The sequence below is a fragment of the Hipposideros armiger genome, unplaced genomic scaffold, assembly GCF_001890085.2.
Source record: "Hipposideros armiger isolate ML-2016 unplaced genomic scaffold, ASM189008v1 scaffold_110, whole genome shotgun sequence".
Classification (NCBI taxonomy): Eukaryota; Metazoa; Chordata; class Mammalia; order Chiroptera; family Hipposideridae; genus Hipposideros; species Hipposideros armiger.
The window spans coordinates 2727352-2743670 of NW_017731460.1; the positions used below are offsets into that span (position 1 = coordinate 2727352).

Below are 16319 nucleotides of genomic sequence, written 5' to 3' on the forward strand. Positions count from 1 at the left end.
ATATTCTTGTCACCCAAGGCAACCATTTTGAGGAGAAACACACTGATTTGGATATTTAAGTTCTAGTGCGAGTGTCAAAACTCAGGTTCATACTTTCTATTCCTTTAGCCTTGTTTGTGAGGGCCGTTTTTGTCCTTTTTGTGTGTGTGTCTGTAGCTTGTCATTTCCAGCATGCTGCAGACTGCTCAGGTTTGGGACGCTGCCTTCTGTCTCTTGACAATCCTCCCATATGGCAGAGCTCAGTGTGAAAAGGGCCCACTCTAGCAATATATGATGCAAATGAGATCTGGGCAAGTCAGAACTGGAGTTTAAGTTGTACGGAAAGAGATAATCTGAAGGGACCCTGCAAAAAATGCTTTTGGTGCAGCGGGAGGCAGGGGTTAAGTATTTCAGACTTTGGAGTCCGTTCAGCAGGGTTCAAACTAGGGTTGCCAGATAAAATACTGGATGTTCAGTTATTGAATTTCAGACAAATGACAAATCATTTTTTAGTATATAAGTCTGCCACAAATATTGTATTTTACATTTTCTAAAGCTGATGACTCTCCTTCAAATCCCAGCTCCTTTCCAAGCTGTGGGTGCTTTGGCCAGTCACTCAGCTCTTTTGAGTTTCAGTTTCCTCAGTGGTAAAAAGAGCAGGCGATCAGCAAAACCACCTCCGGGGTGGCGAGCGGGGGACAGTTTGTAAGTTGCACAGCCTCACATCAAGCACGGTAACACTCATGTGTTGACATTTATCATGAAGGGAGGACTCCTGCTAAACCCTTTCATTCTTCAGGATTGGATTTCACTCTGGGAACTGCACCTGATGTGAACCCAGGAGCTGGACCCCTCTCGGTATGCATCGCTCACCTTCCAAGCTGAAGATCCTGTCCCCCAGGGCATCAACAATGTCCTTCAGGGCTGCCTCGTCAGTCACATTGAAGAAATGCTTGTCATCGGGGTCACTGGCGATGTATTTGATTTCGTTTAGAAAAGTTTCTGGATTGATCCCCCTGCGGTTGTAGTAGCCCAGGACCTGCCAGAGAACAGGGCAGGGCAACAAACCAGGACATAGCACAGACCTCCCCTTACACCTGCGACCCCTGACCCTGGGCCCCAGGACTGGCCAGAACCGCTGCTTTGGTAGGTGTCCTCGAATTTCCATTTGCATTTTGAAACAGACTTTCTAGTAGAGGCCAGATAAGGCCCTGTTCTAAGATAGGGTTTTGGGGGTTGGGAGGCTTTGGCGGTTTCTAGTTTTGAGGTTTTAGAACCTCCCTAGAAATGGAGAAAAAGGAAAACAAACCCACAGCTGTTGTGGGTAGTCCTGGGTAGTGCAGAAAACAGCCTCAACGTGCTCTTTAGGAGAGGATGGAACAACAAGAGGCCCGTCTGAAGGCCTGGATAGCTTGTTCACGGCCTAGAAAATGCCCCCTGGGGACCCCAGGGGTTTGATGGCAGAGCCTCTACAGGGTAGCTGGCAGCCTGTGGGCAGGGGCAGGGAGCAGGACAGTGGGGACAGGACTCACGGCCACAGCGTATCTTGTCACGTTGTCCCTCTCGCTTTGCTGGATCACCTTCTCCAGGTCCGGGCTGTCGTGGGACTCCCCATCCGTGATGACAATCATCACCTTCTTGGCCCCTTTCCTGCCGCCCTTCTGGAAAGCCTCTGAGCTGGAATCCAAGCACAGGGGGAGGTCACAAGAGGGAGGTGGGATGGGGCAGCCAGAAACCGGGGTCAATCCCCCCACTCCCAGCAACCCAAAAGGTGGTGGGACCTTGAACCACAAAATAAGCTGGGTTAAGATGCCCAGGCTGCTCAAATGGATCTTGTATCTGCTTGTCTTTAAAAAGTGACTTTAAAAAGCCCCTCTAGGGTCCTGAGCATGCTATTTTGGCCAAGCAGAGGAGAAGGGGTGGGCCTGGGAGGGGAGTTCAGGGTCAGATGGAGGCCCTAAGTTGGTGGTTCAAAACCCAGCTGCACATTAGAATCACCTGGAGAGTTTAAAAAAAAAAACAGGATGCCAGGCCCCACCCAGACTCATAAAATCAGAATCTCTGGGGTGGGCATTGGGCATCAGTACTTTTTAAAAGTTCTAATGAACACAAGAGTCGAGAACTACTTCCCTAAGTACTGAAAAGTTGCCGTGTCAGAGTAATTTAACACCCAAACAACACTAATCCATAAAATCCGTGTAACGAAGCCTGACAAAGTTCTGATTTCTCCCATGAGGAAAACTTTGATTCTATTTTGGGAACTATTAAATATCAAATTCTATGACAAATATTCCTCTTTCTGGCTTTTTGTTTTCAGTGCCAGGAGCAGACGCGAGGCCTGCCTGTTGGGCAATCCAGCCAGGGGGCGAAGTAGGGGTCGGGGACTGGCACACTGACCATCAATGCTGTGGAAAGGCTCTGGCAGCTGTCAACCCATCTGTGAAGCACAGAACACTGGCTCCTGAACCATCACTGGCTCTTGGAGTCTTTGTGGCCAACCTTCTGTGAGGCTCTGAGAAGGGCAGACATAATCTGGCCCAAGAGTCTGGCCCAGCAGGTAGAATTTTCCAATATGGATCTAAAAATAAGTGTTACCCTTAGATTCTGCAGGGATTCCTCATGGGTCTGACCCACAGGTTCAAGCCACAATGCCAGGGGTCTCCAGACCCCAAGGCTTTGGTAACCAGAGGTATCTCTTGTTATACAGCAAGCTGTTGAACTGACGTGCATGATTTAGATGTTGAGGAATTCACAAAACTTGGAATAAATTAGTTCAGAGCATCTTGAAGCTCCCAGTTAAGAGAAATAGACCATCTGTCATTCTCTTAGCAGCTCTGTGATTTTCTGGATATTTAGACTTTAAAAAACCCCCTGTAATTTTAGTATGAGCTATGGACTGAAGCAGGGCAGAGGCACGCTAGACACGAATGGAGCAGATTTGAGGCTTAAGTCTGACCCAGTGGAGGGAGAACTCTGCTAGTCCTTCAAAAGAGATTCCAGGTACTTCTATGACTTCATTAGAAGGCTAAGCTCAGGAACAAAACTCAAAGCACAAATCTATGTCAGGGGAAAAGCAGGTTTTTAAATTTTTTAAAATTTATTTTTATTACCTATGGAGCCAAGGACAACTTCAGGACCACGTTTTTTTGTGTGTTTGTTTTTTGTTTTTTGTTTAGCTGAGCCATCCTGCCCCCTGTTGGCAGCTCAGCGGCAGCTCAGCTCGGGCTGGGAATCGAACCACTGTTGCTCAGAGTTCAAACTCTTGAGCGAGCTCTTAACCAACTGAGCCACTCGGCCGGCCCAGGATCACATTTTTATATAGTGGAAGAATGTGGATATCTGTATGAATCTGTAATAGGGTAAATATTGGCATGAATCATCAGATTTAAAATTGTGATCTTTGTATTGTGCAAAAGACTTGGATTTGTTTCTTTGTAAGTCATATTATAAGTTTGGGAGAGCAGTGAAAGCTTTAGAATCACAACAAGGTCCTTGAATCTGGAAACAGGGTGATCTTGTGGGAAAGTAGTTCATGTCGTGTCGCCTTCCTGGGCAAAACCTGCAATGGCTCCCATTTCAGGTGCTGACACTGAACCACCAGGGCCTTTGTGATCTGGTCTCGTGATCCCTCTGAGCTCCTCCTCCTGCTCTCCCCTCTCCACCCACCCTGGGCTCTTGGCTGATCCTGGAACCACCAGCACCTTTGCCCCAGCTGCCCCTTCTCCTGGAACGCTCCCCCTAGGTACATTCCTGGCCAACTTCCTCACCTTCTCCAAGTCTCGGCTCAAATGTCAGCTCTTCATGAAGCCTTCTCTGATGACTCTGTCAATGCTGATTGAATACCTTCCTGCTCAGAATTACTTGACTGCCTTTACCATGCTCCATTCCCCCTCTCCTAGCTTTTAGCTTCTGGCATACTATGTTATTTATTTGTTTCTTTATTTATTATCTGCCTCACCCTCTAGAATGTCAGCTCCACGAGGGCAGGATTTCTATGTTTTGTTTATTGATCTGTTCCTAGCATCCCAAACTGTGGTAGAATGTATTTTCCAAAGTTGGCTGCAACAATATCCCCCATCCCAAATGCTCTTCTGCAAGGTGACCTTGACACGCCTTCATCAAGAAACAGAAACAATTTCTCTTCCCTTTGAATCTGGGCTGGCCCTACTGACTTGCTCAATCAATAGACTGTTGCGGAAGTTATAATTTGGACCTCTGTAGCTAGGTCATGGGTCTTTTGAAAAGCTTGCTCTTGAGATGCTACCTCTCAGAGCTCAGCTGCCACATCATGAGAAAAACCAAGCCACATGGCCATGTGTGGGTGCTCAGGTCGCCAGCCCAACTGAGTTCCCAGCCCATAGCCAGCATCATTGCTAGTCAGATCAGTGTGCCATTTTGGGTGTCCGGTCCAGTAGAACCTCCAGATGACAACAGCCCCAGCTGACACCAGACTTCAACCACATGAGAGATCCCAAGAGAGAACTGACCTGCTGAGTCCAGCCAATCTCCAGAGCTTTGAGGGATTAATAAAATATTGTCTCAAGATATTACATTTTGTGGTGGTTTGTTATACAGCAATATAGAACTAGAATGGTATCTGAGATTTTTTTTTTTTAATTAAAAAATTTTTTCCTTTCTTTCTTTTTTTTCTTACCGAGCAAATTCGATGCCAAATGCTGTCCGGGTCTCGGTCCCTCCTCTCTGCTCAATGTGGCTGGCAGCTTCCACCACATCTTTTACAGACCTGTAGTCATTGAGGTGAAATTCATGTACCACATCTTCTCCATACTGAACGACTCCAACCTGCAAGGTAGAGGAGAGGGCAACAGAACTTCTTGATCCCTGAAACTCAGGCCTTTGGTGGTGAGGCTCCCTGGAGTCATCTATCTGTGACTGTTCGGGAGTGAGGAGGCCTGAGGGCCTTCCCACGGGACAGTCACTCATTGGAGGGGAAGCAGGTTCTGCTAAGTTCTGGGAATGAGTGAGTGGCTTGGTGAGAGACGTAGGAGCTGCATATCAAGAGAGGAGACTGATTTAAAGAAAGGCCCAACAGACTAAGTTTCTTGCTTAAAAAGACAAAAGTTGAGCATAGAATTGAAGTCTAACATATTAGGAACAGCATGGGTGGAGGGCCACGGCATTGTTCACCAAACACTGGAACTGAGTTTCCTTAAAACTTGGAAGGGAAGAGCTTCTTCTATTCCAAGGTTGATAAAACATTAACAATATTAATAGCCTCAAAATAAACAAACAAAAATCCCTCCTTAAAGACCTGCAGTAAGACTAGGTTGATAAATTGTTACTGTTGGATGGGCCCAGAGTTTACTTAGTACAAGTGCATTTCTAACGCTGGGCTTCCACCCAGGATACCCTAAAAGATGACCTTCCATTCGTGGGCAACTCATTACTTCACGACAAAGCCCACTCCCTTTTTAACAGCTCTAATCGTTACAAAATAATTTCTTAGATTGATTTGACATCTGCCACCTTGGAACTTCTATTCATTGGTCCTGGTTTGGCCCACCCAAACAGTATGGAAAAAATCTACCCCCTCTTTAACCAGGCAGCATTTCACATATGTGTTGGCAGCTATGACCTCCTCTGCAGTCTTTTCTCCAAGATCAATGTGTCTAATTCTCCCCATGCCTCGCTCAGCAGGGTTCTGGTGCTACTCAACATTTCCCACCTTCCTTCTCACTCTGCAGCTGGTCAAACTCTTTCCTGATAGTTTAACCCTTGAAGAGAGGTCCTCCCACCTCACCCCCACCCTGCCAAACTCTCCCTTGATGAGCCCAGCAGAGATGGTTGCCCTTTCACCTACACCTTCTTAGGGCACATAAGGGTGCTGTCCCCACATCCCAAGGAAGCACCTGCCATGGGTTTGGGCCCTGTTTGGAGGAGGAAAGAATTCCAGAGATGCTCACCTGGATCTGCCCCGGGCCAATGTAAAACTTCTTCAGGATGTTGATGAGGAAATGCTGGACCTCCACCCAGGGGTAGATGCTGTTGGAGCCATCCAGGACAATGACTATGTCCATGTAGGTCTGGCACCCTGGGAAGTTGGAGACACGGTCACAGCTACCCAAAGAGCCAGTGTCTGCAAGTCTCTGATTCTCCAGATGATTGTCCGAAGGACAATAGAAGAAGGATCTGTTACATGTGTGTAATTACATGTGTGTGCTGGGCTGGGGAGCTGTCTTGGGTGGGGCATTTATTTGGGCAAAATGATTGATGAGCGCAGGCATTCCTGGCTCTGAGCCACCACTCCGTGCAGGCTGTCTGAACGAAGCTCGAATTTCACCTGACTGCCTCTGCTCCTCAGGGATTCTGCTCATCAGGGACGGAGCACCATTGGGGGTCAGTGTTTCTGAGGAGTCAGCACTGCCCACTGCAGTACCTTATTATCATTTGTTTTGCTGTAATGTGCAGACTGGAGTTTACCACTGTCAGCCTGTTAGAATGGGTTTCACTTATTAGGAGGGTGGTATGTGTCATGGTTAGGAATGTGGAATCTGTTTGACTCTTAGCTTTAACCTTGGGCTTAACATCCTGGCATCACTTCTCTCTTTTATAAAATAGGCATAATGATGATAGAGGATTGCCATGAGGAATCAATGAGATGATGCTTCTAAAGGGCTGAGCACAAAGTAAGTGCTCAAGAAATCTTAGCCAATCCTTTTTTTTTTTTAAAGCAAACCACTTTGTTAATGTGGCGGTGACATCATTGAGTCAAGCTCTCATGCCTGTATTTCCACCACTCTGAGCATAAAGATTTCTCTATATATTTTAAAAATATTAACACCAAATTAAAACAAATAATAAAAACCAACAAAAAAACCTAATGAAACACTGGTAATGTAATAAATGTAAAAAACTTCTTTAAAATCTAATTTATTTCTGTGTGTGAATGGTTAGGGTTACTTTGAAATAAGACATGATACGATATAATATAATATATACTATACTATATTATATTACTATATTGAAATATTGGCATTTGCTTATTTTTATTGGAGGATTTTTACACTGTTATGAAATTTACAGCAATATGTACGGCAGAAGCCTTTTGTATGTGAATGCCCCAGCAACTCCTGCATCATGAAAGTGCAGTATGTTCAAGTCAGTGCTCCCCAGAGAGAGGAAGATGGTGGCTTTAAGCCCAGGTCCCTGTCACAGGCTTTGTGTTTGGGATGCATTTTAGAAGCTTTTGGGTGATTCAGATGCTCAGAGTCACCTCTGCTTTAGGAGGAGTTGTGAGACATTCTTGTCCCATCTACACACCGTGTACAGCACGGGATGGCCCAATACTTCTGGGCTGACAGCACCTGGTAGCTTCGTTCTTTTCCAGTTTGGTTTAGCTCAACACACGTGGACTGAGCACCTGCCATGTACTGGAGCACCATGAAATGGGGGCCACAGATGTGACAGAGACAGAAACTCCTTCATTAGGAAGAGTTTCTAATCTAGGGATAGGGACCAGGTTTCTTTGATTTTTAAGCATGTTTTGTTATTAGAATGCATTTATTATTGCTGATTTTTTTTTTAGTTTCTTTTCTCTTATTTTGAAAGTGTTCTGATTTTATCTCATGCATTTGATATAATTGCTCTTAGATACTGAGTCTTAGATACTGAGTTCTTAAAGGGAACAACAATAAATTATGGGTTGATTAGGAATTTGGGGCATATTTTTTCTGGCCAAGTTATCTTACATCATAGGACATCCTTCATTTTCACTTTCACAGGCTTGTCATGAAGAGAACTGGTCTGCAGAACTTCCTCAATCTTCCTACGATGACTTTTGTTTTTTTTTAGATTTTTATTAAAATATAGCTAACATACAGCATTATATTAGTGTCAGGTGAACATTGTAGCTATTCAACATTTATATACCTAAAGAAGTATATAAGTCCAGCAGCCATCTGATATATACTATGCTATCACAATATTATTGACTATATTCCCTATGCTGTACAGTACACACCCATGAATTATTTGTCTTATACCTGGAAATTGGAACCTCTTATTCCCCTTCACCTTTTCCGCCCTTTTTTAATTTTTCAATTTCAGTTGACATTCAATATTATTATTTTTTTTTAAAGATTTTTTTTAATTGGGGAATTGGGGGATGGGAACAGCACTAGGGAATTGGGGGAAGGGGAACAGAGAAGTTGCTGTCCTTTTGTTCTTCAGTCTAGTTGTGGAGGACGTTGCTTCACTGGCCCAAGTTGGCACCATCATTGTGCTCTTCCCAGGTGAGACAGATCAGTCGCTGGCTTCTGGACGGCCGCTGATGGCGGCTGCTGGGCCGCTCATGCTGGCTGCTGGCTACACACGGTAGCCCATGGCAACCCACTGCAGCAGGGGCTGCAGCCTATGCTGTCGCCAGTGACTCATGGCAGCCCAGCTCCAGGTTGAGCTGTTGTTCACCATCTTAGCTGTAGAGGGCAGTGTCACTGGCCCTCATGTGGGATCCGAAACGGGGCCCTGCTGCTCAGAGCTGGCATCCCAAGCCAGCTCTTAACCAACGCGCCACTCGGCCAGCCTGGTACCTCAGCTTTTTGTTTTGTTTTTTTCATTTCCATTTTTATGAAATATCTTTTTCCATCCCTTTGCACTCTGTGTGTGTGTGTCTTTCAATCTGAAGTGAGTCTCTTGCAGGCAGCATATGTAAGGGTCTTGTTTTCTCATCCATTCAGGCATACTATGTCTTTTGAGTGGAGTATTTAATCCACTTACATTGAAAGTAATGGTTGACAGATGCATAGCTATTGCCATTTTATTATTCATCAATTTTTTTTCCATCTTATAAAGTCTCTCTAAAATTCCCTATAATACTGGTTTGGTGATGATGAATTTCTTTCGCTTTTTCTTGTCTAGGAATGATTGCTTTGCTGGGTAGAGTAATCTTGGTTGTAGGTCCTTCCTTTTCATCATGTTGAATATTTTGTGCCAATCCCTTCTGGCCTGCAAAGTTTTTGTTGAGAAATCAGTTGACAAAACTTATGAAAGTTCTCTTATAAGTTACTAGTTGCCTTTCTCTTGCTGCTTTCAGGATTCTCTCTTTGTCTTTAACTTTTGCCATTCTAATTAAAATGTGTCTTGGTGTGGGCCTGTTTGGTTTTATCTTGTTTGGGACTCTCTGTGTTTCCTAGACTTGTATGTCTATTTCCTTTGCCAGGTTAGGAAAGTTTTCAGTCATTATTTTTTCAAATGGGTTCTCAAGCCCTTGCTTTCTCTCCTCTCCTTCTGGTACCCCTATGATGTGAATGTTGTTACACTTGACTTTGTCTCAGAGATCTCTTAAACTATCCTAATTTTTTTGGATTCTTTTTTCTTTTTGCTGTTCTGATTGAGTGTTTTCTGCTATGTTCTCTTCCAAATCACTGATTCAGTCCTCTGCTTCATCTAGTCTGCTGGTGATTCCTTCTAGTGCATTCTTCATTTCAGTTATTGTATTCTTCACTTCTGACTAGTTCTTTTTTATGGTTTCTAAGTCCTTTTTTATGCTTGCTATCTCTTTGTTGCAGTTCTTACTAAGTTCCTTGAGCATCTTTATAACCATTGTTTTGAACTCTGGTAGGTTGTGTCTGGTAGGTTGCTTGCCTCCATTTTGTTTAGTTCTTTTTCTGGAATTTTCTCCTGTCCTTTCATTTGGGATGTATTTCTTTGTTTTCTTATTTTGGTTGCCTCTCTGTTTGTTCTATGTATTAGGTAGATCTACTACATCTCCCAGTCTTGGCCAGATGGCCTTATGTATTAGGTGCCCTGTGGGACCCAGTGGCACAGTCTCCCTGGTCACCTGTACCAGGTGCTACAGGAGTGTCCCTTGTGTGGGTTGTTTGTGCCCTCCTGTTATAATTGAGCCTTGATTGCTGTTGGCACATCAGTAGGTGGGATTGACCCTCAGGCTGATTGGCTGTGGGGTTTGGCCACATCCACAGCTGACAGGCTGCTATATGTGGGGCTTGCCTTACTGAATGGGACTCACCCCAGAGGGCTCTGGTTACTGTTGAGACTGCTCTTTGGGTGTGATGCTTGTGGGGCTAATTGGGCAGTGCTCTGATGTGGTCTGAAGCCCACGTCCAGGTATATTGATTCTGAGGCCTCTTGGGAGGGGCTCCAGTGCAGGCCCAGGTCACCCACTGCCTGTGACTGGCTGGGAACTACTTGGTAAGAGCTACAAAGCGATCTGTGGTTGTTCATTGCCTGTGCTAACCCTGGAGGTGTGTGGGAGAGGCCACGCTGTGAACAAAGGACCAGGCCTAGGGCAGCTCTGCAGAAAGCCAGGACACCCCGAGGCCTACTGCCACCTGCCAGCTCCCTTAAGGTTCAGTCACTGATAAAGCCTGATGTGGTACTCAAGTTGGGTAAGGCAGGGTGTCAGGGAGTCACTAGAGTGGGAAGAGTTGTGGTCAATTGGTGCCAGTGCTAAGCCTGAAGATACTAAGCAAACATCTCAGAGCACACTGAGGCCAGTTCCTGCCCACCTGGGGTCTGTTGGACTCTGACAGTTTTCCAAAAAACAGTGCAATGCAGGTGGGGCTGGCTGCTCTTGGAGAAAGTGCCTCAGGTGTTGTAGGAGTTGGGTAGGGTGGGACCCAAGTGAGTAAGCAGAGCAGAGCTTTGGAGCTCATCAAACCAATCAGATTCATATTTGGCCGTAATTGTAGGGGGTGGGCTCAATACAGGAAAGATGGTGCTAGCTTGCTGGCTGCATGGGAGAAGGACTCCTCACAGGGAAAATACCAACTGTCCTCCAGCCCTTGTCCGAAGCAACACAACTCCGTCTACTCCCCATATGTCTCCAATACCCCTTGAGTTACTGTTTCTCCGCTGGAGCCCAAGGTGAGTGCCTGTGACCGAGTGAATCTGTGTGTAGGCTCCTTAAGAGGACTCCTGGGTTTCCTACGGCCTTCCATCCCACCTGGATGTTTGGAATGCCTACTGTTTTTCACAGCCAGATGTTGTGGGTGCTCCTATTCCTGGCACCAGTACTCTGGGCTAGGGAGGCCTGTGTGGGGATGGGGTCCGTTGCTCTTCTGGGGGGAACATCTGTGGCTGAGATATCCCTGCCAGTTCTCAACTGTCACATGGAGGTTTGGGGTTAGCCAGTTCCACATCTCCATCCCTCCTACTAGTCTTGAAGTGACTTCTTTATATTCTTACTTATAAAACTTCTGTTCAGCCAGACTTCAGATGGTTCTCCAGGTATATTGTTCTATGATTTAGTTGTAATTTTAATTTGTTACTGGAAGGAAGTAGGCACAGTGTTTATCTACTCTGCCATCTTGGATCTCCCAATTTTTTTTATAATTTCAAAATTTTCTTTTTAAGATACCTTGGAAATTATGCTAAGGAAAATGAGTCAGACAAAGACAAATATCATATGGGTTCACTTATATGTGGAATCTAAAAAAACAAAATAAACAAACAATCAAAACAGAAACAAACTCACAGATACAGAGAACAAACAAATGAGGGTTGGGGAGCTGAGTGAAAACAGTAAAGGGATTAAAAGCATGAATTGGTAGTTACAAAATAGTCACAGGGATGTAAAGTACAGTATAGGGAATATAGTCAATAATATTGTAGTAACTATGTATGGTGTCAGAGGGATACTAGACTTATTGGGGGATCACTTGTAAGTTATATAAATGTCTAGCCACTATGTTGTACACCTGAAACTAATATAATATTGAATGTCAACTGTAATTGAAAAATTTGAAAAAAAAGATACCTTGGGAAGAGTCTTGCTTTAGGTCTGTGGTTCCTAGACATGGCTGAACACTCCACTGAAACACACACACACACACACACACACACACACACACACACACACACACCCTAGACTAATCCAAGTCTCCTGCTGAGTTAGAACCTCCCCAGGGTTGGTGGGATCTGTGTCTGATAAGTTCTTAGGGCCCTGCTGCTGGTCAGCTGGGTGGGGAGGCCTCCAACACAGTAAGTCCTGGGGGTTGAGATGGTCACACTTTGGCCAGAGGAAACAGCAGCTATGGGGAGGTGATGTTCCCTTGTATACACCTCATTACCTCGGGCCTATTCCTGAGCCCTGGTATTGCTTTTTCTTCTGCTATTTTGTGAAACTAGAACCAATGCCTCCTCATCACCCTAATAGACCCCTTTCTAGCCCCTGCTAGACTGATGCTTCCTCCTTTCTCCTGTAAGCACCATATTTCCACCCCGGACTGGGCCTTGTTGTTTGGAGGGAGGCTGCAGCCAGCCAGAAGTGCTAATCCCCGCCCCCTAATAAAATGGGCAATAGCTGCTGGGGAGATGGTATTTAGCCCAGAGGAAATAGTAAGGCTCAGAGCCAAGCAGTCTGGGCTTGAAGGAGGTAAGGTCTGAACATTGTTTCCCAGATTTTCTTGGTGAGTGGGGAGTGAGTGGGCGGGTCAGTGTTCCGTGAGGCTCTGGGCAAGCTGGGCAGAGCTTCCTGAGGTCTAGGAACCTGGTTCGATGGGACTATTTCCAGGGATATTTGTTTTCCTTGATCCTCCACCTACAGGACAGCTGCACTGCATAACATCGAAGGGCACCATTCACACTGTAGTTTAAGTGAGTAATGTCCCCAGAATTGGGCAGTATACAGCTTGCCTGCTATACATGGTGGCCCAGCAACTTCTTCCTCACTCAAGGTGGTTTGCAGTGTCTCCCTGATTCCCAGGATTGTCTTCATAACTTTAGCTCATTTGCTCTCCAGCATCACTCTGTGGGGAGGATGGACCAAGGTAATAACCCCACCCACAGAGGCTCAGAGAGGTCAAGTCAGTTGTCCCAAGTTACCCAGAGAACCAGAGCAGGGTGGGGATAGAGTCTAAATGCTGCTTTGTAGCTGCAGGGTAGTGATGATCAGAGCCCCAGGCCTCACATGAACTGCAGATTTGAAGGCACTTACTTTGGAGAGCTGGGGCCACGGTCTTGGAGAATCTAAAGTTGGAGTTGACTCTCGAGCACATCCCTGTGGTGTAATAGGAGCTCCCACACTCGTGAGACCAGAGGGGGCTGCAGGCCTGTGAAGCACAGAGCAGATCCCCAGTCAGTGGGGGCCCTCAGGGAGGGTCCAGGCCCCATAACCTTAGGCCCAGGCCCAACCTCCATGACCCAAGACAGATATCCTCTATCTGAATGTTGGTATCCCCAGGACTTAAAGGGTCTTATTTGAGTCTCATTGAGCTATCTCTTGCTGCAATGTGTGCCAGTTCCCTTGGTTTCAGGTGGAATGGAAAAAAACTACTGTTAGAGTCCTCTTTTGTTGTATTTTCAAGGGACCCATTCTCCATCCTATCATCTAGGATTTTGATTCTTCTTCACCTACCTGCCCACCCCACCCACCACACAGAATCTTGGAAAGCCTTTCCATCTATGGGAGGGAACTCTCTAAGGTCACTACAATAGCCCCTCTTTTCTCAACAGGTCACCTGAAGGTCCTTATTGGGCAAACGTCCAGGACTGTGTCCTGACAACATACCCATGGCTCTTATTAGGGAAAGTAAAAAGAGTGTCTCTGCTCTTTCTCTGAAATTTGCTACCCAAAATATTGATGTCAACCCCTTTCGTAAAGACTGAGTGTTGAGTTCCTCTCAGAGTCAGGGTCATTAGAAATGAAAGCCTGGCTCCATGCTCCATTTTTCTCCTGCTGTAGGAAACCCAGGACTAAATTTCGTGCTGCAATTTCCCTTGGTTTGGAGAAGTAATTATCCCACCTCCAATCCCTTTATTTAATTAGTTTTCCATTTTTACTCAGATTTTAAATGTTTTGTTTTATTGATGTCCTTTGTTGAAGTTGCTATAAATTACTTTTGGAAGTAGAGGGAGAATAAAGAATGGGAGGGTGGATGATGAATGATGACTGGAAGGATAGATGGATGATGGATGATGGATGGATGGATGGATGGATGGATGGGTGGGTGCATGATAGATGGATAGATGATGAATTGATGGATGGGTAGTAGAAAGATGATGGATGGATGTAGGAAGGAATGATTAGATGGGAGGATCAGGGGGTAGATTAATATACTTGTATAGATGGATAGGTGAATGAATAGAATGGAAGGATGGACCATTGGTTGGGGGATAGCCTGATGAGTGGATGGATGATGAGTGAATGAGCTAACAAAAGTTGCTATTGATATATCAGGGACTTAACCTACTCACAGAGGCCCCAGAAGGTGTATCACACCATCCTTCTTGGGCCTTCATCCCACCTTGTGAAGTAGGTAAAATTAAGTTAGTAAGAACGTGATAAGGAGCCTCAGAGTAAACAGAAAGTAGGAACAAAGCCCCTGACAGGTACATGTGTGAAGAGGGCCAGGCGTCCTGTTTGTCCTTGGTTAGGATGATGAAGGGCTGTGGGCTGACCACACATCGAGCACCTCGGGCCTTTCGCCAGCAGAGCCACTATGCTCTCCTCCAGCCCCTGAGCATCTCAGTCATCTCGTTGCCCTAGTGTCTGATTCTCCACACCCCAGATGTCTCATCTGTCAACAGAAATGGACTGATGGATATGAACGAAGAGTGACACAAAGCCATCCCAACATGAGTGGTCCATTTTATTGGTATTTTTGGGGGTAATTTTCTTCTGAAATCCTCTCACAGCTGTTTCTAGGAACTATAACCCCCAGAAGGATTCTGTTTTGAACCCTTAGCTTCACCCAAAACCATGGTGGTTTACTGGAACGTGGTGGCAAGGAGCAGGCAGCGCCCCTCTATTACACCACCTGCATGCTCCCTGCACGAAAAGCCTGTGCGTGCTCGCCTGGGCAGGGTGCAGAGACCCCCAAGCATGGCCCTCTGCTGCCTTTCTGTCCCCACATCATGTGTACAGTACTCATTTGCTTACTGTCTCTCCCCAGACCAGGATGTAAGCTGAATGGGGCAGGGGCTGTGGTGACTGCTGAATCCCCAGTGCCTGGCATTGGGCTCAGTACATTGTGAGTGCTCAAAATAATTGTTGTTAAAATGAATGAATGTCTCTACCACCTCAGCACAGGTACCCTGTCTTCTTTCTTCATTGCTGAGGCCTGTGTCTCCTCTAAAAACAAAACAGAAACTTCTTCTAGGAAGCTTCCCATCTAGTCCTGCGCAGTCCAGGTGGCCCATCACTCTGTAGTCCTTCCCTTGGTTGTAGTAAATCTGTGTTTACTCATTTATGGTTTCCCTTCAACGTCTTCTTAGGGTGTGTCCTGTTTCTTTGACCAAACCTGGAGCAGAGATTCAACCTCTGCCTTGGATGTTTGGCTCCCCAGAGGAAGGGATAGGCACCCACAGGACTGTTGGCCATTTTTATTTATTCCTGTTCCTTTTCAGCTGTCTCCTACCCTCAGGGTATGCGCACAAAAGGGCTCAATCCCTTCGTCCCCCCCCCCCAGAAAGTTAGGGCACAGCAGGCAGAATGGTGCAGGCAGGAAGCTAGTGGAGGAGCTGCTCTCGGGAGTGAGGACAGGCAGCCTGGTGGATAGAGTGCAGAATGTGTGTGTGAAGACACGTCCATCACCCCATGCTTCTGCCGGCCCCAAGCGGAGGGTCCATGGGGCAGGAGGGCTGGGGTTTGGAGAGAGGGCGGGGTGGGTGGCTCTTACCAAGAAGCTGTTGTCCTTGGGGTTGCTGGCCAGGCTCAGGCCGAGGCGCATGTTGTCCTTCCGTTCGGAAACGTTGGATAGAGTGACCCTTCCTGGAGTGGGAGGGAGAAACTCAGCCTGCAGCCCCCTTCTGCCCACCTTCTACCCAGTCTGCTGCCACCGCTGGCCAACAGAGGTGCCTGCACCAGGGTCGGTGCCAGGCACGTCCTCCCCGATTCTCCCTGGGTGTTTGGTGTAGCCCTTCCCGGTTTACTAAGGCCTTGTGCAGACATGGTCTAATTATTTCCTCTCAGCTCCCTGTGAGATGAGGAAAATGAGTCTCAGAGAGGACAAGCAGCCTGACCAAAGTCACACAGGAAGCACCTGGCAGAGCCTTCCATCTCCTAGTCCAGAGCCTCTCCTCTTCCAGCCCGTGGGCGCGCCCCAGCACTCCCCTTGTGTTTCATCCCACACATACCAGGCACCCCACCTGGGCTGGCTTCCCCTGTGCGGTGTCTGCTCCACAGGTTTCTTCAAGCCAACCTGCTACTGAAGCTTATCAGTCCCCCGCCCTGCTCTCTCAGGGCTTGCGCTTTGCTCATCTGATAAACTGACATATGATAAATAACTGGTTCTTTCTCACAGGTAGCAAATAGCCAACTAAACAAGAGCCGTCTAGAGGGACAAGGTCTTGCCCAGGAATGTCATTCTGTGCTTGCTGCTAAGAGAAACACTGAGGAGCAGGATTATTAGCTGACTGGG

General features: G+C 46.4%; 1 protein-coding gene across 1 annotated transcript in view; it reads right to left on the bottom strand.

The window, feature by feature from the left end:
• ITGA11 (integrin subunit alpha 11) overlaps positions 1-16319 on the bottom strand; it is a 125277-nt gene that overhangs the window by 48371 nt on the left and 60587 nt on the right. Inside the window, exons 4-9 of the mRNA XM_019647254.1 lie at positions 15579-15670; positions 12896-13010; positions 5904-6031; positions 4634-4782; positions 1512-1656; positions 853-1018 (exon numbers count right to left, since the gene is read on the bottom strand). Of these exons, the coding sequence (XP_019502799.1) occupies positions 853-1018; positions 1512-1656; positions 4634-4782; positions 5904-6031; positions 12896-13010; positions 15579-15670 (795 nt within the window). The remainder of the gene's footprint in view (positions 1-852; positions 1019-1511; positions 1657-4633; positions 4783-5903; positions 6032-12895; positions 13011-15578; positions 15671-16319) is intronic.